General features: G+C 42.3%; 2 protein-coding genes and 1 long non-coding RNA gene across 11 annotated transcripts in view; 1 reads left to right on the top strand and 2 right to left on the bottom strand.

Moving 5' to 3' along the window:
* ITGAV (integrin subunit alpha V) overlaps window positions 1-2454 on the bottom strand; it is a 42869-nt gene extending 40415 nt beyond the window's left edge. For all 3 annotated transcript variants that reach the window (XM_042874664.1, XM_042874665.1, XM_042874663.1), the window contains exon 1: window positions 2303-2454. In XM_042874664.1, coding sequence (XP_042730598.1) covers window positions 2303-2454 — 152 coding nt within the window. The remainder of the gene's footprint in view (window positions 1-2302) is intronic.
* An 877-nt stretch (window positions 2455-3331) lies between these two features.
* LOC122181713 lies at window positions 3332-15728 on the top strand. Of its 7 annotated transcripts, XR_006179550.1 has the most exons (6): window positions 3332-3637; window positions 3978-4071; window positions 7287-7592; window positions 9668-9726; window positions 10251-10323; window positions 15251-15728. It is a non-coding gene; the product is annotated as an uncharacterized LOC122181713 (long non-coding RNA). The 7 variants fall into 7 exon arrangements; XR_006179551.1 differs by having other exon boundaries at window positions 3332-4071; window positions 9824-10323; XR_006179552.1 differs by having other exon boundaries at window positions 3332-4071; window positions 10248-10323.
* Window positions 11071-23047, bottom strand: ZC3H15 (zinc finger CCCH-type containing 15). Its single transcript, XM_042874373.1, has 10 exons — window positions 22902-23047; window positions 21560-21661; window positions 19174-19285; window positions 17477-17629; window positions 16021-16112; window positions 15182-15364; window positions 14305-14451; window positions 14050-14154; window positions 13646-13772; window positions 11071-12983 (listed from the first exon to the last, which is right to left on the bottom strand). Exons 1-10 carry the CDS (start codon window positions 22977-22979, stop codon window positions 12790-12792), a joined length of 1293 nt encoding a protein of 430 aa, XP_042730307.1. The 5' UTR covers window positions 22980-23047; the 3' UTR covers window positions 11071-12789.
* Between the last annotated feature and the right edge of the window lie 320 nt (window positions 23048-23367).

The following is a 23367-nucleotide window of genomic DNA, read 5'->3' on the forward strand; positions in this document are numbered from 1 at the left end:
ACACGCGACTCATCAGCACTTTTCTTAGGAAGTCCATTTGAAGCAGAGGCAGTGACATACAGAAGAAGCAAAGACGTGGAACTAAATGCTTCCTTTTATCAGAATCTGCTTCTGTTGCACTGCTTTCATTTAGACTGTCAAAGAGAGAAGTCTTCCACTCGCAGGCAATGTTATCTCGTATCAGGTAGGGCAGCTGGTTTTGAAATAGGCATAGCCAAATAAGCTGGTTGGAGAGTAAGTCTCCTAGTAGATAGATCCAAACTTTGGCAGACTTGTTCTGGTTGTGATTGTTATCCTCTTTTTAGTTCTGAGCTATGTTTTTTCTTCTAAATACATGAAATCCAGGTATAAACACATAGAACCTTACCAAAGCTCAACTCATATGAATACCAACAAATGACATTATTTTTCAACTCCACTTAATTTGCAGAACCTTCAAAATTCCCTGGTAAGGACTTGGTAGAAAAGCCAGACTTCCCACAATCCATTGGTTCCCCTAATGGCATTCACAGACTAGTTTTCAAGAGAAAGTATTTGAGATGCTTTAATGGACTTAAATGTTCTGTCTGGGCATAACAGAAAGGTCTAAAAATAAACGTTCCTAATGCCAAGTGAAGAAATACATTAATTATTATAAATACAATCTATTAAACAAGTGGTAACTTGCCTCCCTCTTCACTCTTAGTTCATTAGTTTTGAGAAGCCCTCCAAACTAAACATTTGCTTTAAAAAAAATAAGTCACACTCATTTTAACCTTTCTTTCATAACACAATCACCATGATGGGATATATTAAGGTGGTCACCAATTAAAGACTTGCAGTGGAACTCCATAAAGATTCAGTCACCTCTTTTCCCAAAGCAAAAAAAAAAAAAAAAATTTCTATAATCAGAAACCAAGCCAGTAGACTTGAGCAATTTGTAACACTATTGGCAAATTATAAGACCAGTGACCATCCACAAAGAAGACTGTACTCCACATACTTTGGTAAAGACAGCAACTGATGCAGATTTCTATATCCATAAGCATACACCAGCTGTGCTGTGGCACTACCCATCCCCTACACAGGGCACCAGCCACCCCAACATAATGCTGCAAACAACACTGGGAACGCATTCGCAGCCTCTGCAGTCAGGTTTCCATAGCTGTGCTTAGAGGAATCCTCTCTTTCCAGTGCTTTGCCACGTGCTGATAAAGGCCATCAGGTTTTCAAATACACTCATACATGGGAACGACAGACTACAAAAATTAGTGCTTCTGTGTATGCAAGGCCTCTTTTACTTTGTAAGTCGCACCTTCAGCCACTTGGAACTGCACTTACATCCTGAGTCAGAAAACAAAAAGCACCCGGATAAAAGACTGCCACCAACTCACGGACTACGTTTTTCATACAAGACTCCTCAACGTGCTTCACACTGCTGCCTGCAGCTAAAAAACAACAGCTTGAGCTTTTGAGAGCTATTAACTCTGCCGTACCACTAGGTGATCCAAACAGCTTAATTGAACTTGAATTACTCGAACTCAGCTGCTTTTTACCTCCGTCCTGTACCGAAGAGGTTCTAAGCACAGGTTCAGAGCAGCGTGTAACGGGACTCACTCCTGCCAGGTGTGCGGGACTCAGCCCCCACCAAGCGCCCACCACAGCCACCCAGGCTCAGCACGGCCGAGCATCCCCTCCCGCAGCTCAGAGATCCGCGGCACCGCTGCCTGCGGCCGGAGGCATCGCGGACCCCGCGCACGGAGCGTCCCGGCCTGCTTCCCAGGGCACCCATCTGACTGCGCCGGGCCGGCTGCTGTAAAAGCTGCGGAGCGACTCGGTTTCACTAAGAAGTTTGATCTAAAAGGCAGCAGGGGAAGCCGACCAGATACAAAGTAACTTCTACCCATAGCTAAAGTCGCGGGGAAAGGCTTCTCTCAAAGACACGGAGAAAGTCTCTCAGGCTAAGACGTTCGCGTTTCAAGTTGCAAACAAAGCCCCAGACTACGCTCACCCACCCGGGACTCAACAGTTACCATCAAAGAAACGCGAAAAGGCAAAAGGGCGATTCCAACGGGAGAAGAAAGGAACGAGCCCGCCCCGCGCCGCTGCCGGCCGCTCGGCAGCCGCAGATGCCGCCTTAAAATAAAGGGAGGAACGCAAATAGAACATATTTGCTTTTAATAACGCGCTCCGGGGGATTAAGACAGAGGAGACGTCGCGACACAGGCGAGCGCAGACGGGACGGCTGCTGGGCAGCGGAGCCGCGCGAAGATGCGCTCCAGACCCGCTCCGAGACCGTGGGGCCGAGGGACCGCTCACTTACGAGGAGGGATCGGGAGCGAAGAAGTCCACGGCGAAGCCGAAATAGCTGCCCTCGGCGCCCGAGTACACGGCCGGCCGCTCGGCGTCCAAGTTGAAGGCACGGGCGGCGGTCAGCGCGCAGCCCAGCAGCAGCAGCGTTCGCAGCCCGGCCATGGCCCGCGGCGCTCCCGGCCCGGCCCCGCGCGGAGGAAAAGGGCGGCGCCGGCGCGGGAGCGGGAGCAGGAGCCGGAGCGGGCCGCTTCCTCTGCTCCGCGCCCAGTTCCCTTTTCTCGGCGGGACGGCAGGAAGGAGGAGCGGCATCATGTGGTGCCGGGGGCGGGCCCCGCTCCTGCCGCCGCCCGGCCCCTCCGCGGCCCGTTCCGGGCGGCTCGACGCGGCCTGCTCCGGCGGCCGTGCCGTGGGAAGGCGGCCCCGCACGCGGGTGGGGTCCGCGGAGCGAGGGACCGCCGGAGAAGAAAGCGCGGGGAGCCGCGCGCCAGCGACCCGAGAGTGGCCCGGGCGGCGGAGCGGCGGTGCTCGGGCCTGCGGACGGCGGGGCGGAGCCGGGCTGCGGAACGGCGGACCGCGGGGCTGCCGCTGCCCGTCCTGCTCCGGGAGGAACTGCTCCCGCGGGCGGCAGCCCGAGCCCTCCGAAGGACTGGGACCGCTCCCCGACGGCTCGGGGACCGCTAATGAGATATCGGACTCAGTTCGAGCGCGGAGTGTTCTGCTTTGCTTTATAGTTCCGCGGTAGGAACTGCGCGGCGTACGGGGCCGGCCGTTCGGAGTGAGCCCAGCTGGCAGCAATCCACCGAAAGACGGAGAAAATAATAAAGCGGTCAGAGCACGTGTAGGCAGCCTCTTACGGCCAGAATTCGTGCGACGGAGCTGCCCGTTAACCCGCTGGACAGAAGAAACACCATTTCGTAGCCAGCAAGCATTCCTGAGTTTTGATGTAATCGGCTTCGTTCAGAAGCATGATATTGAAACGTTGACCCAGGACCACTTAGCATGTTATTTTTTGCTTATCTTTCAAGGACTTATTGCTCTCAAAGGACCTTCCCCTCTTCTCTTCCCCCTCACCCCCACAAAAAAAAAGAGAAAAAAAAGGAAGTGTGCTTTGTCACCAATTGCACAATGAATCACATTTCAGAATTAGCATCAGCTTCCTGTTTATCTTGGAGGGCAAACTTACAGCACTGCACTGTTCTTGGTGATGCCTACTTAGTCTGTGTTCACTGATAGCCCATTGTTGTGGCACACACATGAAAGAAAAAAAAGGAAGGATTTCAGGGAGAAGAACTGAACATTGGGGTGATAATTTTAGTTTCTCACCTAATAGAGAAAGTTGCTTCAGGTAAAAACTTCAATTCCATTGTATATTGTTATGGTCAGATTTTATGAAAATACGCAAGCTAAATTAAGTAATCAGTTATGAAGTCTCACAGCCTGCCTGTCTGCAGTCTGACACACTGCAGCACAAGGACAGAAAGGGGCCTGTGCAGGTAAACGCATGGCACCGCCAGAAAGAAGGACCTGGTCATTCTGTGTTACTGTCAGTTGTTCTTACTGTCAAGTGATAATAATTTCTTGAGGAAATCAACTGAAAATCTATAATTTTGCCAAAAACAGGAGAATTCCTATGCCCAGGCTTGACGCTTGTTGCTGATTTTCCTTATCTTGTCACCTCTCCATAGGTAAAATCATGATGAAGAATAACTTTTATGATGCAGTGACTTGTCTCTCACAGCTGTTACACCGTGGACCTGATCAAAGCAAAACTTCAGATAGGTAAATAAGTTTCTAAATCTTAGCAAATACTAGAAGCGTAAAATAACAAAATCCTCGGTATGTCTGTAGATTTGGCAAAAGGAGTATTTATTTTCTCTGTTTGATCATATACCTTCTCATTACACAAACAGCAAGGGATATGATAAGATTAAGATGTATGATATGATTAAGATATGAGGGCTGCTTACTGAACGGTAAATTTTGTCTTCCCAAGAAGTGGCTGTGCAGCACTGCTGCGTGCTGTCAGTGGATGGATAAGTGAAAAGCCAGGGGAGTAATTTAGCCGTGGCATACATCAGAGGTTGCTCATCCCCAAGGATACCTTCATCAGACGGTTTCCTCTCCTCAGTAGGACAATTTCTTCACAAGTCTATCTGCCCGCTATCACTGGGGCAGGGAATGCCGCCCGCTCTTCCCCTGACTCAGCTCCCACACCACAATGAGTCACACACCAGGACGGGGCACTGCCTGGGCTGCTGCATTGCATAGAACCTGTCCATCGCTCCGGGCAGCCCGCAGCTCTCCTGCCTCCACCTCAGCACGGGGAGCAGAAACGCAGGCCTGGGGTGCACTTCCAGTCAAAGTATATCTCACTAGAAATTGAAACAAGCATTTTCTATTGCTAAAAAAAGTGATTGAGGCTATAGCTGGCACTGAGTTATTACGTCTGACAGAATCACAGACAAAGGAATGATGGCCCCAAACAGACTTTGTATCAGTCTAAAGCAGGAAACACCCTTCTAGTAAAAGTGTAATTTTTCCTTGCTAACTTGTTTAGCTCTCAGTATGATTAACAAGTAGATTAACAGCTAGTAGAACTGTGTTACGCAATGCAAACAAACAAATTATATGCTTCTATATTTGCTCTACCGACTACTTTTCAATCTGCAGTTTGCTAAGGCATACAGCAGTGGAAAGTAGCCACTAGGAAGTGGGCAGAACAGTGACAGCAAGCTGTGACCTTGCTAGCTTTTCCTCATACAACTGATCATTAACACAGTTGAGTAAGGCTTTGCAGGATACCAGGCATATTTGGAGAACTCATTGCTCCTTTTTAATTTTTCCTTAGCTTTCAGCCTGTAGAATGAACAGAGAATTTCAGAATGTTTTTTTTTTTTTTTTTATTGCAATCCTGTGTTCCTCTCTCGTAATGTTACAGTCATGACAGAAACAGCCAAAATCCCGTAATTCAGGATAAGTTAAAAATATGCATTCCACAGTGGTTCTATTTAAAAGGCCCTGAAAAACATCCCATGCTAAGGGAAAAGCTTCCGCTTCTTAGCAGATCCAGCATTTTTCAGATCCAGCTCTACTAACATCTGGAGCACAGAATGGATTGCCACTGACTTGTTTGTTGATACTGTCGTTGGCTGGCAAAAGGCGTCCTTCAACCATAAGAGAGCTCTTCTCTTTTGCCATGCAGGCATTCAGTTTCACAGAGCAGTTTAACTGCTCTGAGCAGACCTTTAAGAAGTAACTCAGTCTCTAATACAGCAGTAGAAAGCAAGCTTGACTAAAAATGGTCTTATCTTATTACTTCAGTGTTATTTTTGTCTAACACTCATCAACTAATGCTTATTTTCTTGAAATTCCCTGAACACTGCAAACCACAAAAGCACCACTGGGTGAGGCAAAACCACCACAGCTGTGTTGTGAGCTCGGGTTGTTGTGGTTCCACCAGGGTTCACCAGTCCAGAAAAACCCCACTCATTGGTTACTAGAACCTCTCAGGCAAAGTTTCCTCTAGCAATAGGAGAGTGTCAATAAAAGCAGTTTCTAACTGGTGAACCACGCTCAGGGCAAAGTTTGAGATCTTCCAGTTGGAAAGGAAATGAGTCGGATCCAGGCTGTTTTCTGGTTTGCTCGGTTGTGATAGCCGCATTACCTCAGTGTTAGTCAGCGTCTCCTCCATCCCCACTGAGCGTTGCAGAATGCTGGTTACTCAACAGGAGTTTTTGTATGTTGGGATTTCAGATCACCCAGTTCAGAAGCAGCTCCACACAATCTACAAAGGGATTCACATCTCTTCTATCTGACAAAATCAGTGTTACAAATCCCATCTTCCTCAGATTTTAGTTTACAGATCTTTAGATCCAACAAATCAACTTAACCTGATGTTGCTCAGTAAAAACCCCAAAGACTTGAATATCTTTTTAAACAGCATTTATACTCTGGAGAAAAGGATCAAAAGGAAGAAATACAATAATATATGTAAACATGACCCCATTTCTTTTGGAGATAGGGAAAGCCTGGGAAGCCACCACACCAAACTCCAGCCAACAGGCGGGGCTGTGAAGCTGGGAAAACACATTTTGAAAATGTGTTGTGATGTGTACATAGAAGACTTCAACCCACACTCAGCTGTTACTGGAAAGCAACTCTACCTGGCAGAAACACATCTGAAATAGAGTTCTGCCTGGAGCAAGGAGAAATGGAATGCTTCTTACAGCCCTGATCTACAGGCACAAAGGATGGGATCTTGTTTGTTTCAGTTTTCTTTCTTCTTTTTTTTTTTTTTTCCCCCTCCTTTATATTTTTATGGTTATCTTTTAAAACTATTTTGGCTTTTGCCTAGCCTGCGATGTCCAGGCGTTGGTTCCAATAGGCTCTGAGCTGGGTGCTACTGGCTGAAGAATTCCTGGAATGTAACTTCTGTTCCCCATTTCAACCAAAAGAAATTTGCCAGTTAATGTTGACAAGTAACCAGTGACAGAATATGCAGACAATTCTTTGCCTTAATAAAGAGCGTATTTTAAAACTTCTCCCTTTTTTTTTTTTTTACCATCTATGGATTCTTGTTCCACTTCCTCCTGCCTCCCATACATACCAAGAATGTGCACCCATCTATTTATAGCACATATTCTGTCAAACTGTAGCTTTATGTTTCCTGTGTGGAGGACACTTTGTGGGTCACATAACAGAATCGCTCTTCACAGAACACAGACTTTCTATAATGACAGGAAAAAGACTGGAGACCGATATAGGGCTGATATGACTAAACAACATGCAGTTGTAGTAGTGGGTGTAGACACCCCCTAGCTCTTTATTCAAGGAAAAAGTTCACAAAGGTGAGGTGTCTGCAGTTAAATAAACCCCTCTTCACCCCTTATAGCCCGTCCCTCCTCAATTTCGATTCATCTGACATACTACCAATAATGCCTTTATTATGTCATTTCTGACCAACTTTTCTCTTGATTCCATAAACAAAACCTCAGAGCCCCACCACGAGAGCATGCTACTGGGCAGCACGGAGCTCCACAGCACACCCACTGAGCAGCCAAAGGCAGAAGGCAGCCAGCTGGAACACACGGCAGACACTCAGCCCATCAGCACAGAGCAGAGGTCAGGCAGAAAACTCTATGCAACAGCGTGTTCATGCTTGGAAGGGAGAGAAGACAACAGAAGAAAGGGGTGAAGAGAGAAGATCAAAGGTTTCTTGCTGAGAAATACGGCTATTACCCAATTAATGTCTGAGATGTTAAGGAGGCATGCAGTTGCAGCCATGAAATGATTAAGTAGAGGTCAGTTCATCTTGTTTTGTTGTTGTTTTTTTTTGTTTGTTTGTTTTTTCAAGTCTACTCTTCCCTACCCAGTTAAACTACTTCAAATTTAAATGTTTCCAAAGTTAGCCGAAATCTTCGTTTAAGAGCTTACAGGGAATTTGGATTATTGTGTAGGCACACTACAGCAGTATTTTACATTCAATCTTGTGTGCAGTGTTCAGAGTGCAGAAATGACAGCCTCAGTGTCGGGATGTAAAGCAAGGAATAAAACAGGAATGGAAGTGAAGTGCAAAGAGGACCAAACACTCTCAGGTCAGAGAACTATAAGGTTTTAGAGAACTTTCCACAACTGCAAAACGTGCTCTACAAGCATATCATACACTGAAAATACAGTTTCATTTTAACACAAGGCCAAGGATGTACAACTGGTAGAATATTTTTCTCTAATGCCTTATTGTACAAAGAATACCATTTTGTCTTGTGAACTTTTTACAGTAGTTTGCCCTGTGTCTTTCCGTGTGTCCTCATAGAAATCTAGGAATGTTTTAGAAGTTGTATACTTCATCTTCCACTATATCTTGCTTTATTTTAAGAGTTCACCTTGACACTTTTCAAGTTGAATTTGGTTCAGTTTGGAAATATTTCTTTAGTTTCATGCCAGCCTTTCACAAACCTGTGTCCAAATATATTGCACTGCTTGAATGTTCTCAGCCACAGATGCCTGAAGTCTCTTTAACACAAATGAAATGCTGGTACATATGATCAAAAGAACTGATTATTTCAATAATGCGTTATGAAGGAGCCTGTTGTGTTCACATATTAAGACTATAGCATCATAAATGAATAAAACATCTTGGCCCTGTTGCTAACACCAGCAACAGCCACTCTCTGTGAAAAGACAGAACTTCTATTGAAAGGCAGAAACTGGAAGTGACAGAAAATAAGCCAAGGTCACTTCTAAGCCTCTAATACTACCAGGGGTGGGGGGAAGAGAAAGGTGATTTGCAGATATCACTGTAAAAAGCACTTAATGGGATCACAACTACATCAAGCACATCCGGCACATTACTAGGAACAAAGACCATTTGCTCCACTAAAGATTCTGCTGATTAAGGCCCATTCATAGAAAACTCTCATGCACTACTGGGGAGGTGAAGTTGCTAATTTTGTACACAAGTTTTTCTAGCACAGAAACGCAGTAAGAAATGGTATCCTTCAAACTAAAATACTTACTTATTTTCAGTATCACTTCCTCTTCTTGGCACCAAGTCAAAGCTGAGGAAGACATAAGATGTTGCTTCTGCTAAGTGTTTTCCCTGGAGATCAAATACTTTAAGTTAGGAGACATGTTCCAAACAAAGCGTGTCAGCTGCTTGCTAAAAGATGCTGGAAATGTAAAGGGATTCAGAGGGGAGAAAAGGAAGAAACATGATTGAAAAAAAAAAAAAAAAGCCATTGAGAGACTCATATGCACACACATACACGAGATAAACTTGCATTTGAAACAATGAGATTGCTCATCTTATAGCTGTAATAAAAAGTGAGGGAAAGGAAGGTCTAACCTTGTAGGAATGTCTGACTGAAGTTCCATTAAGCTATCCTAAAGAAGCACATGAATATTAGCAGTTTATGAACTGTGCCATTATTTACTTGCAAGATAATTAAGTCTGCAAAAAACTAACACTTGCAAAACTTATTCTATTTGGCTAATTATTTTTTTTTTAAAGGGGCATTCACTTGGCAACATAAATAGCAATCAGCCATCAGAATGTCCTACACAAGTTTTTTCAACACTTATTTCACACATCTGACTAAAGAATTGTGAAAGTACTCAGAAATTAGTGTATTTTATATGTGCAAGTTCTTTTTATGCAATCTGTTTGTGAAATGAACACAATGGGATATAGGAGAATAATGCATTGCCAAGAACATCACTGCTCCATCAAATGTTAATCGAATTCCCCCTTGATAAAATACAGCTGAGAAATGTCATCCAGTAAGAAATGATCTACTAATTGCTTGCAGTGGAAATGCTGTGATGGAATAGTTAAGGTCAACCTTCACATTTAATTTTCCTTCTTTTTTTTTCCCAGGCATTTACCAGCCATGTGTATTTAAAGTAGGAAGCTTTCTGAGTAACATCGAGGAGGAGGTAAGTTACTTTTTCAATTATACAGCCCTCAGAAGTCCTATGAGAATTTTCAGTTAAAAGTGTCATCTTGTGACTGAAATGATTTTTGTCTTTCAAGCTTTAAAGTCAACAAGCATTCCACTTCCTTAACAGCAAACTGCTGTTTGAAACTACTATGAAAAAGTACGGGCTCTATGCAGATGTTCCCTGCACAGAAACAGAATGAAGGCAGAGAGCTACAAGCAGCATTTTTTCCCCAGGAGATATGAAAGCCCCATAGCTACACCACAGTTCTCACAAGGTTTTTTTTCCACTTAAGTGTGGGGGCAGAGATGAGGCAAACAGCAGAGCAGGCTGTGTGCACTGCACAGAATGAGTGAAGCTCCTCAGAAATGTTTCCTCCCTGGCCTATGCGTCCACATAGCCTAACTTGAATCCTCTGGATAGAGCCTTCCCGCAATAGTAAGATGACTGGTTTTTTGACCCCTAAAAACACACAGGTGAAGACACTGCTATCTCAGGATTTCTCATTTTTCTTTAAGCAGATCTATGGCATCGGCTATTCACTTTACATTGGAGGAATTAAAAGACAATTGCATCTGTAGAAACAGCTCGTGGGTAGGTAACATTCAGGTGGACTTCATTTTAATCAGCTGTTCTTTTCCACAATTTACCTTCAGTAAGGTCTTAGCACCCATTTCTAATTGAGCATTTAATGACTGAAACTCTATTAGCTGCTACTTTAGCCTTTAACTCATGAAAGCATTTTTCAACTAGTTACATTTAAGCTTATCTTCAAGCAAAAGGAATAAGCAGCAGCATAATGCTAACAATCCTCAGAAGCATGCCTGAGTGCTACATGAACGCTTCTTGAGAAGCGCCCATCCTGCTTCTGTGGTTAGAGATCTCTACAGAGCCAAGAGGCCAAAGCAAGAGCAAGCAGAGTCTGTAGAAATGCTAGAATCAATTAAGCCAAATCAGAGGGGCAGCAAACTATTGCTTCATGACCACAGAGAGTTAAGCCAAAACTTAATGCCCAAGAAAACTGTTATTTTTTCTATTAAGTTATGGTTATTCAATTTATGTAAATGCTATGCAACGTGACTATATCCTACTATTTAGTTTCAACATACACAGCAGGGTATGCACTGCACTGAGCCCTTTATACTGAACTCAAAAAGGGCACATCCTGCTCATTTATTTTTACATTCCTTCAGCTGAAATGAGCTAACCTGCAAAGTACAAATAATTTAAGAACGTGGTTGCAATTGTGAAGATGTAACATGTTTACATCACTGAAACAGACAAGATGACAGACATCAGTATTACACGCTGCATATTAGTCTCCAGAACAAAATATAGCCATTTCAATCCTTAATAATTATTTTATTCCCATTTAAAATATACAACTTTGAAAAATTAGGCATCATACATTCAAATTTGAATTGCATTCTTAAGTGTCCTGAAATCCAGATAGCCTATTTCTGGTCAGTATAATACAATAATCTGTCAACACTCTTCGTTTATGGCCACAAGAGAAAACTGCAGAAATAAACATTTATTATCTGATACTGCAGCTTGTCTTTAAACACTTACATTTAGGAGCCCATTCCAGTAGACCTCTTTTCCCCAGACATTGTTTTCTTGTTTCTATAAGAGAAAAAAAATTCCACAAAGATCCCAAAAAGGGCAAAAAAGGTTGAAGTCAGCTATTTTAGAAATAGCATTAAAGATACAAGTTGACTCAGCAGTGTCAGAAATAACCATTAAAGCTCGTATTACCACTCAACAGTGGTTCAAGTAAGCTTGCTAACAATGCCATGAAGCTTAACAAACTTTAAGTAGTAACTTGAAAACTTCAGAAAAAACAGCCATATAAACGGTACCCCTTAGTACAGCAGTACTGTTACAGATACTTAGTAGTGTGGCAATGAGGCATAAAACTTTGAGCCCCCTTGAGAAAGCACCTCTACAGACATCATCATGGTAAGGTTTTGATAAATTTTGAAGGGCAACTTGACTTCACTGAAACCTGACAGCTGCCCCCTGCAGGGTACACAACAGCATCCACAGCTCTGCCTTCAGCCAAATGTTATTACTGCACAACTTAGAGAATACCCAAGACATCATAGGCATTTTTTAGACCGCAACATCCCTGCTCCACAGAGCTCAAAGCCTTAGCTAACATACAAACAGAGCAGGGAAAGCATGAGACTCAATCCAAAACGGGCACTGAATAGCTTGGATTAAATCTGTTGATGGATGGGTGGGAGATGACAACAGGAGGGGAAGTCAGCTGTTCAATTCTACAAACTGCGTGAAGAGTAGAAAAAAATCCAACTGCCATTAACCCTAATGTAATTTAAGCCAACATCAATCACTTCATGAGGACTGGGGAGAAAGCATCCATCACTGTATCAGAAAATCATGTTATTATCCATTTGCTGTCATATCTTAACAGAGAAAAAGCAACACGGGGCTTTTTAAGTTGGTAGTTTTTATTTACAGTTTTGCTGGCAAAAGGTGGTGGGAAAATTTGGAAGTTTTTCAACAGAGGGCACCATATTGTACTGTTGATGTATCAGTTCACTGTCTGTATCCTCAGTATCCAGCTGATCAAATAAAGCTTATCAACATGTCAAGAAGCGTGATCTGCATCAGCTCCTCTAGAGTGCTCTGCCTAAAAGCAAGTCAGGCAGTTTCTAAATCAACACAATCACTATTGCAAATGCAGTTCTGGTCAGGAACGTTCACTTTAATTTCGTACTGCAGCTGGTATCAACTTCTCACTTACACCCACATACTGGCAAAGCAGTTACACTTCCTACTTTGAGGTGAAATTTATGATCTCATTCTCTGCAAATTCAGCTGTCAGGTAATTATGAACTACTCTGAGTTTCTTACTGTGATCATAGCAAGTTTGGAGATGAGACAGAAGTAAAATATTCCTGGTATATGACGTGCCCATCAGAATCAGCCGGGTAACCATAAACATCCTGTTTAAGAATTCTATTCAAGAAGGAGGAAAAGTGTAGTCAGTTTGCACTTTATCACATGGACTTTAATTCCAATGAGCTTTTTAATTCATTCTTCTAAATCAAGAGTGTTTAGTTCTTCTTCTAGTTCATCCAAGTCCTCGCCAGTAAAAAGATTTTCATCAACGGGCACTGCATCAATGACTCCATTTTCTAACTCCTCATCGCCATCACGACCTTCTTCTAAATCATTTTGTTCACTGCTGTTTATCTCACCTCCAGAAGCTTCACTTAGTTTATTATCTGAAAATACAGTTTTTAACACATTTTAGTGTCACACGTGTCTTAATCTCTAGCTCACAATCATACCAGACAAGCTCTGAAGTTTTTCAACCAGTCACTTAATATTGTCAATTTTTGTATCTGAGCTTATATAGACTAAACGGCACATGCCCAATTAACATACAAGGTTGGATCATTAGTTACTAGAACAGGCTGAAAACAATAACTCACATATCTAACCCCTCAACTCCTATTTTTATAACAGGATCAGGCTTCATGTTTTGCTCCTATTCAACATCTGCACTTCAAAGACTCGGGTTAACTTGGAAGACTGGGGTTTGCATTTGACAATTGCAGCAAAATGAAGTGTTAGCTTGTAGAAATTAGAAGTTAATCTATGCAAGCTGGAAAAATATTATATACTACTTTTTATTTAGAAGTTGAACTCAAGAAAAATAAGAAGTGCACACAGATCTACTAGAATCATTGCCTCCAGTAAGTACAATGATCATGATAATCATTTTGCTTCTGCTCTTTAAAACAAACAAACAAACAAATAATGCTTTTTGGCATATCAAGAACACATTTCTGCTTGCTTTTTTGGAAGCAAGCTTTCAAAAAAAAAAAAAAAAAGAACTTATCAATTCATTCCCTTAAAAGGGATGCCTACATAATAAACTTACCATCTTTTTCTATTGAAGCGTATGTGCTGAATCGCTCAGGACTAGCCACTGTAATGCCAGTTTCATCTACAGCCTTTGGGACATACAGACTCAGGTCTATATCATTTACACACACAGGGTCTTCCACCTGAAAAGTACACCAGTATTTTCCATATGAATCACTCTTCTACACAGATTATCATTTCTGCAGAACTTCTACAGACCTTTTCCATCCTCCTTTTGACATCGTAATTGGGAAAACATTCCGTATTAGCACTGAATTAAGTACTTGAAATTTTAATTGTACCTTAAGAGCTCTCAAATTAGGAGCAAGCCTTGCAAAAAAGCAACGTTTTCAATTTCCAATGCAACTCAAAATATTATTTTGGTTAGCTTTTTTCCCCCCCCTTTTTTTTTTTTCTTACCTCATCATCTTCTCCTGTTCCTTGAGTGTAGCGAGTGTCATCTGCTTCTTCATCATCAGCATCAACCAGCTCTGGTCGGAACTCAAATACTTCACGTCCACTGATCTGTTAGCAGAAAAGGCAATTAATTTATAATTTCACAGAATTTATAAGGTTGTTAAATAAAGAAAAAAAAAAGCAACAATTCTAGTTTTCCTAAAAAAGTAGTCAGCTTCTATTTACTCTTTACATTAAGAATGAAAGCACAGAACGTACCACCAACGCCTTGCCGGCTTTAAAATCTGCTTTCCTCCTTTCCATATCTTGCTCTGCCTTATCAATTTTTTCTTGTCTTTTTCTTCTCTTCCATGCAATAAAACACTCTAATGTGATTTTGGTAACGTTTGGTCCTAAGGCAGCACGCTGTCAAGTAGAAAGACTGATTAATGCTAGACATTGTTTCCAAAAGCAAACCCTAGGGATAACAAATTAAGGATACGTAATTACTTTTTTCTAGAAACTAATTGAAAACATTTATTTCTAATTGCTTCTGCACTCTCACCACTGTTAAACATGCTTCATCAACTTAAAGTGAGATTCCACATCAGTTTTCCAGTTGAGACAAATCAACACTTAAGTGAACATGGAAAATGGAGGAAGAAGCCTGTGGTATTAGTTTAAGTTACTTTCCATCTGGCACTGCCAGGGAATGGTGGCAGCAGAGCTGCAGTATAACATCTTTGGGAGGGCCCTTTCTTCATGCTGATTCCTTTTAACAGAACCATACAGTAATGAATGGCAGAATTAAGCAAGAACTAAGGCAATGGTGAATTTGAGCTGAGGAAGAAACAGTTGTAAGAGTTAAAAGGACAAACAGCAGTAAGAAACAGAAGCCTCCTAAAACAGGATTATCCATCTTACCCTAACAGTAAGTATCCAGCTATACTTTTAGAAACTCACTCAGCTGATTGAGAGGAAGAAAACTAGCTAAACAAAAAACATGAATTACTATGCATTCCTCAGTCCAGCTTATATAGATATACAACCATTCAATGCTTTTCAATAATTCACTAAGATGTTACTGACAGTTTTCCTCCTCTTTTCAGTATAATGAAAACAAACACCACCAAGAGGTACCTAATTGAAACTTTACCTCTTTTTCTATTAGATCTTCTAAGGAAATTTCATCTTGCTTTTCTTCCTTCTTTTTGTCTTTCTTTAGTACAAAACCTGGAGGAAGAGCATGGCGATACATGCAATTGTCTCCGCCGCCTGGACAGACCCAAAACCATCCGTATTTGTTGTTTTCAATAGCATCAAGAAAATATTTGCAGACCTGCATAAAACAACAGTTGTCAGTACTGTATTCTCATCCCCAGCAATTTACACTAGCACAGCTACTACATGCCCAAAGTACAGTAATTCAAAGCCAGCTGTGGTCAAAAGTGAATAAACGTGCCATGCACTCCATTACAAACAGTAGATATAAAAAGAGCAACTAACTATCTAAAACCTCAAATACTCAACAGCTTTCGCCCTTAATATAATCTCAACTTAGGCTGACTTGAAAGACTAGTGACTGCACTACAGTAAACCCAGCAGCACATGTAAAAGAATGTTAAGGGTTTATGTTTGGTCATGAAAATCGAGTGTACTTTTAATCAAAATAAACAATTTCAGATGTTTCATGTTCCAACTCATGATCCTGACATAAATATATCATTCTGAAACTTCTGACAAGCAATTTGTAACACTTAGTCATACCTAAGTTTAATTCTGGCAAGTATCAATAGCCTATTTGGGACTGTAAACAAGGCATAGTCGTCCTGAAGAATCAAAAAAAATAAATAGCACAAAGGATTAAGATACAGCATTCAGTGTACAAACTAATTTCTTAGCAGCCAGGTGTCACAAAGCCAAAACGACTCAATCAGCCTGTCCCTGCTGCTAAATAACAAAAACTACAGTTCAATGAAAAAAGAGAAGACATACTATTTGAGTTTTGGGTTTTTTCTTTTCTGCTTCACCGTGCTTCTTGTTCACCACCTCTTCTAGTTTCTTTTCATCCCAGTTATCCATCGTGTCTAGAAGACAACAGAAGTTTGCACAAACATCCCAAATCCTAAACAATATTCTTTTTCCCCTAATTAACAGTAGTAACATGCAGTTCTTATGTTTTAGTTTAACCTATGGAAAAAAAACCAACCCAATTCAGACTTCTGTAATAAAACACAATCTTAGAACTGCAGGGGTTGGAAGAAACCTCTAGAGATCCTCGAGCCCAATACCTCTGCAAAGCAGTCCCCCACAGCAGGCTGCACACATAGGCGTCCAGGCAGGTCTTGAATGTCTCCAGAGAAGGAGACCCCACAACCTCCCTGGGCAGCCTGTTCCAGTGCTCTGTTACCCTCACCATGAGAAAGTTCCCTTATGCATTGGTGCAGAACTTCCTATGCTTACGTTTACAGCTGTTTCCCCTTGTCCTGTCCCCACAGACTTCTGAAAAGACGTAGAAGTGTCTTTTTGACTCCCACACTTAAGGTATTTCTAAACGTGAAAAAGATTCCCTCTCAGTCTTCTATTCTCAAGGCTGAACAGATACAGGTTGCTCAGCCTTCCCTCATCAGAAAGGTGTTCCAGGCCCTTTATCATCTTCATGGCCCTTCGCTGGACTCTTTCCAGGAGATCCCTGGCTTTCCTCTACCAGGGAGCCCAGAACTGGATACAGTACTCCAGTTGTGGTTTGATCAGGGCACAGTGAGGGGGATGATCATCTTCCCTGACCTACTGGCCACGCACCTTTTAAAGAACCTCAGGATCCCATTGGCCTTCTTGGCCAACAAGGCGCCCTGCTGGCTCACGGTCAACCTGTCATCCACCAGGACCCTCAGATCCTCCAGCAGGTCATACCCCAACCTGTACTGATACTTGCAGTTATTCCTTCACAGGTGCAAAACACTACACTTGCTTTCGGTAAACCTCAGTGTTCTTCCTTCGCTATACAGCTCACAAGACATCCTCCTCAAAAACTTGAGAAGCTTTTATCTGTACATATGTGAAATGTATTTTCAGGTAAAGACTAAGAAATGTGACTCTACTTATACACCTTAAACTTCTTCATAATGTAGAAATGATGAGGAAGAACAAATACTGTATGACCTGCTATTCGTATGACACAAAACTTCACACATAGCAGAACTCAGAAACCCCCATCCAAGATCACTTAGTGATACTTTTTCAAATAAGGACTACAGAATACTTGTGAGCCAGCTTTTAAGAGCAGCAATCAAGCTTCATTTACATTTTGAACACAGCAATATGGGTTGCTATCACTGTGACCAGGGTCTTGGGAATCATACAAAAGCAACTTGCTTAACTAAAAGCAACTTAAAAATGCAACTGCAGAATCAGAAGATGATTTACAGAATGTTTTCTAGAAGCAGTGTACCTTTTTCGAGGTCTTCATCTCTTGCATCAATGTAAACACTTCGTTTTTCACACTTCCTTTCCAAGGACAAATCATGAGAAAACTTGCACTTGTCCCCTTTAGTGCACTGCCCTTGCTTGAAGAAAGCACAAACTACAGATTTGGGATCAGCACCTGAGTGAAGAAAGTTTTTCTATTTTAATAACATCTGTAAGCAAAATACTAGAACAGAACAGAAGTTGTATCTTAAAAGTTTAAAGAACATTGTCTAAGATCTTACCATATTTAGGACCTGCACAGAATGAAAAGGTGTTTTAAAAAAATAAGTTATTTAATGAAAAGTTCACCCCAACAGCCCTTTCTTCACTTCAAGTAGATACATTGTGTTCTGAAAGCATCTTATTTAGTTTGTATAGCAGGATATTTATAATGACTATCAATGAAGATCTGACTACAGGAAGTATGGGTAGCAGTGTGCCTGAGAAGAATGTGCTCATGTAACGCATAACAAATCATTCCACACAAGTTCTTCCCTATATAGTAGGCCATTTTTGGTTCTGATATGTGGTAAAACATCTTTTGAATGTCAACCTTTCTTTAACATAATCAGAAATATGCTAGAAGAAGTTTTATTAACCTAACCTGTACTCATTCAATAATACTGAGACTGCTGTTTCTAGCCTTAAAAATAAGCCAGTGCTGCTGAAATGGGAAGTACCCAATCACTAACTATGGTTTTCAAGTAAATACCACAGCAACAGATTGTTTGATCATCAGGAGGCAAAAGAAGAAATGAAGAAGGGTTTAAATTTATCTACTAGATGTAACAGATGAAGTACTACTGATTTCATTATGTTCTCAAGTACTAACGTATGATTTTAAGCTTCAGTTTCTCACTCGCTCATTTCAAGCTTGGTTCCAGTCACCAGGGACTAGATTATGCTCAGCAGCAGCTGTTTAAGACCTTAAATAAAGAACTAGTTTATCAGCAACTGAACCCCTACAAGAACATCAGGTAACATAGTTGAACTTGCTGGCAAGCTCAGCAGAAAGACAAAGTTTTAATTAGGATTATGTTGGTGTTTTGCAATACCTCTCATTCAATAGCTACCACTACAGATAAAAATAAAGAACCTTGCCTTTATTGCTGCTAAAAGACACAACGACAAAACACCAAGTTCACTTCAAAACCAACGAAAAAACCCCCACACTTCTTTGGTAAACAACTCTTGTGCCAGAAGCACAATACAGCACACAGTAACTAACATACAGTCCATTCCTGAAATGCTGGTATTCTTTTCTTCCCTATGGCAAACAACTGTGGAGTCTTCTAGCATTATCAAGCACTTAGCAATTCATTTGCAATTTACAATCATTGCAATACTAGCTCGCTCCATAACCCATCTCAGTTCAGACCACATTTTTGAAACCAACATCCTACTGTTAACTACGAGAAAGAGCAGAAGTCATTGACAAAGTTCTGCTCTTTTGATGTGCATTAACGTTTTCTGTGAACACAATGATTAGCTTATTACCTGTAACATCTGCATGTTCATCCTTCCATGGGGACATAGGCCACTTTAAACAAGTGTCATTACAGAAAAAAAAACCAGGCCATCCACCCAGAAATACCTCAGTGCAGCAAAGTATTTCTAAATGTTTTTCCTGAGACAGACATATGAGCAGTAGAACAAAACAAAAGTTTCAGGCATTCATACCTTTGCTAATCTTCTGTGCAGCAACCACAGGCTTGAAGAGTTCATTTAGTTCTTGTAGTTCTTTTTTCTTATCTTCTTTTTTTAATTTCTTTTCACTTTCTGTTTGGGCAGCCTGCAACGATGCCAAATTTGCTATTAGTGACAGAAAATCATAATGACACTTCTCACTTACAAGAACCTTACCTTAATACATAAAATCATTCTGAATGAGTGGGGGAGAGAGGCATGAGCTGGGAGCCTACGATTTCTAAGTTCCTCCAAATCCCTGCCTTTGCAAATGCCATCTAGTGGCACTGACATTTCAGACAGAAGAGATTTGAATTAGAATTTGTCAGAGATGTGAGATGTTGTTACTCCTGTACCACCTTCACAGGCTAGGAAATGAAGTGGAACTTTCAGACTGAGGAAATGCTAGTTGTTCTTGTGTGATGCTTCAGCAGGGCAAGCACTCTCAAACGAGGTAGTTCAATATGTGCCAAAAGCTTCTCTTGAATCACCCACACCCTGCTTTGCTTTCTTGTCAGGCATACCAACAGCGCTCCCGAGTTATCTGTGTGTAGAAGCAGGGAAATGTTTTTGGAACACTACTTGCTTGAATTGGTATCAACACAGCAATGTTTCAATGCCAACTAGTAGGTTATACAACGAGAACATTTTTCTTAGTTTTCATAGGCACAAGGGGGGAAGACTAAGGGACAGGCTCACCTAGGAAAAGTTGGTATAAAAGACAAAAATGGCACCCCTGCCTCAGCCTTTTTTGGAGAAGCCAGGAAAGGCCTATATCTAGCACGAGACTGGTAGAGAAGGGTAGAGATAGATGAAAAAGGTCATGAGAGAAACACAACATGCTTAGATGACTTGATTTTTATCCTTAAGAGAAGCTAGTGGGACTTTTAACAAATATTTCAGACACGTTATTGGCAATACTCAGTCAAACTTCACAGAAGAGCTTAGTTGCTAAGCTGTTTTACACTGGAATTGATTACAGAACACCCTGCTTTTATACAGCAATTCCCAAACTCTATTTTACCAAGTATGCAGACCCTAACATGGCAACTACAAAAAAAAAAAAAAACCTGACCTGATTTTTAACAACAACAGATGTACTTTAGGCTTCTGTTTCACTTAAAGATTCCAAAAACATAAAAACAGTTTGATTTGCTTTTGTTTTTTTCAGTGTTGATAGCATTTCCATTTTTCCTAAGGACACAGCAGTACTTGCTTTAAGGTATTGTTAAGTTCTCCAGGACAATCCTAAATGAAAACTGTTTTTACAAGGTAAGATAGGTGCCATCAGGTGTGGAATGAGGTTCCGAACACCATCAGTTGAGTGTTTGAAAAAAGTATTTTTTTATCATGTAGTAGTATTGCTGTCCATGCTACAGATTCAGGGACTTCACACACCTTTCAGAAGGACTGCCTGAGTCGCATCAATGTTTCTGAGTGATACCAAATAGACCCCATTACTACAAGAAGTCAGTAATCTCAGGACATGCACATCAACTTGACTTTTGAAGTCATACTCGACATTTGTTAGCTCATCCTCGTATCACGTAAGGCATCTAGCACAGGCCACAACATCCTGAGGTTAACTGCTGCAAACGTAATTATTCTACAGGCTTATTCAGAGAGCAGGAACGTTATGAATACCAGGCTGCTAACCTCTCCAGCACTGCAGGAGTAAGACCTGGCTCACTTCCATAAGAATAATCCTGCTTTCTAACCAATGAAACTTTATGTCTCAGCCACATCAATTTTTAATTCATCTTGCAAAAGCAGATCAAAGTGGTAGTGACAGCAGCTCCAGATTTCAGTTTGTCTGACCTTTTTACGAAATAGCCACACAACTGCTGGACTTATTTGCACTCCCAATTACAGTACACACTTTCATAGGTAGAACATTAAGTACAAGAGCACTTTTTTTTTTTTTTTTTAAGTTATCCTCAATCCCCAATTTAAGATTAGTCACAATTTATGATTCATGATTTCTTAGACTGAATGGGAATCAAAGAAAAAGAGAGAAGGAACACACAGCTGCACTTTTGGCAACAGCCAGTGTGTTACAATCATTTTTAGGGATACTTCAAATGCAATTATGGTAACGTACTGTGTAAACAGGTGTTCTTATTAGATGTGTTTTCTACTTTTCAGTAGACAAAAAACACTGTGCTATCTTTATGGAGGCACTTTCAGCTACACAACCTTTGCAAAAAGACTTGTCAAGGAGTGCTATTTTAAATACAACTAGCTAAATCTGTGCTTCTCACAACAGAAAGCTGAGTAACATCTCAGTATTTTTTCTACTTCAGTATTAAATGACAATCAATTCCTACAGTCAAAGAGGATTTCACTACATGGTGGAAAAATAATTCAACTGAATGCTTACCTGACGTGGATTTTGCTGACCAAATTTAACCTGGTGAGTCACAGCCTTGATAAATTTCTGTTGTTTTGCACCTTTTTTGTTCTTCAGACCAAATGTTTTGTCCTAAAAATTCAAAGACAAGTTACTTGTAACTGACCAAGAATTAGAACAAGTTGCTACAAAAAAAAAAAGAAAAAAAAAAAACAAAACCAAAAACCTGCCATTCCACCTGGGCTTTCAGTTAAACACAAACTGTTTCCCCTGGCAGCACGAACAATGCAAGCAATAGAGTGGACAGTGTGTCTCCATCCCAACACTTTTAAGTGTGCTTTGCAAAAATCGCACTAAACGCTGCTGCCACCACCTGTTGTTTCTATTGTTTTTCGTCCCAGATCTGCATGTTCAAACATTAGTGCAGATGTACACGTGTGAAAACTGAACAGCCATACATACTGCTCTTCCCCTCCCGTATACGTGACACTCACGTGCACTCGTATCTTAAGTGTTCTGCCTTCTTGTTAAGCAGGTTAATATTGCCATATATTTGTAGTGATTTCTAAGTATTACAGACGCTTTTCTTCCAACAGTACTTCCTTCAGTGCTTCCCCTACGCACTCTCTGTAAATCCAGACAGACGTTCATACTTACCTAACTGCACAGCAAGAAGTTCTTTTACATTACCTGAACCAGTTCTTCGTCTACACCTTCAGTTTTACCACTAGACTTCTAGCAATAAGGCTTCCACACCAAACCTTTTCAGAAAGCTAATTAAGAAGATGGCTCCCCTCACATATGCATCTGAAACAAGCTATCTTCCCAAGTGACACACACAAAAATAAAACCTACTTGTGCCAGGGATGTGACGGCAGGGTTTTTCCCCTCCTGTCACAAAGAAATGCCAGATGTTCATCTGGCAATAATACCTCCGTTCAAACACACCTCTGGAAACCGTAACAGTATAACATAAATCTATCATAGAAGAGCTATGGAGGAAACAACTCCCAGGTCACCCTCTTGCCACTCACACCGTGCCACATAACAGAAGACACAGGGACGGGATCTCGCGGCCGTGCGGCTGCAGCCCGGCGCCGGGCGGGTTAGCGCAGGTAACACCCGGCCTGCGGCAGCGGCCTCCCCTCGTACTCGTTCCTTACCTCCTTCTTCCAGCTGTTGTGTACGCATCAGTCCAAGTACGCTCATCTCACACACACACACACTCTCACACCCCGGGCTCCCACCCGCAGCGGCGCCCCGCATTACGGCCCCGCGGGATGAGCGGCGGAGACGGCCCGCAGGCCCGGCCCCAAGGCCGAAGAAGGCCGCCCGGAGCCGCGTGGAACAGGCCGCGGCCCGCCAGCCTCACCTCGATGATCTTCTCCTTCTTCTTCTGGTCCGCCTTCTTGCTGCCCCCCGCAGGCTGCTGCTGCTTCTTGGGGGGCATGGCGGGACGGCCGCGGCTCCCACTCGGAGCCTGGCGGGGACGGACAAGCGGCCGCCGGGAGGCGCGGGGCGGCTGGCTCGCGGGGCACGCCGGGACTGCGGCGTGGGGCGCGCGGGGCCGCTCGGCTCCCGGCAGGGCGCGCTGCGTCAATGGCCCCGCCCTGAGGGAAGGCGTCGGCAGCGATCCGCGGGGGCCGCCATGTTGGGGCTTGGCTCTCGTGAGGGGCGGAGCGCGCCTTCTTCCCGCCTCTCGCGCGTCCCGCGGGGCTGGCTGGGGCTGCAGGCGGGCATCGTAAAACTAGGAGAGAAAGGGGCCCGCTGCAGTCGGCTTTCCCGCTCGGCTGTTAGCAGAGGGGCGTGAGGCAGACGGCTCTGTGCCGCTCGTCGCG

The sequence above is a fragment of the Lagopus leucura genome, unplaced genomic scaffold (genome assembly GCF_019238085.1).
Source record: "Lagopus leucura isolate 7727_CA_CO unplaced genomic scaffold, USGS_WTPT01 Super-Scaffold_100012, whole genome shotgun sequence".
Classification (NCBI taxonomy): domain Eukaryota; kingdom Metazoa; phylum Chordata; class Aves; order Galliformes; family Phasianidae; genus Lagopus; species Lagopus leucura.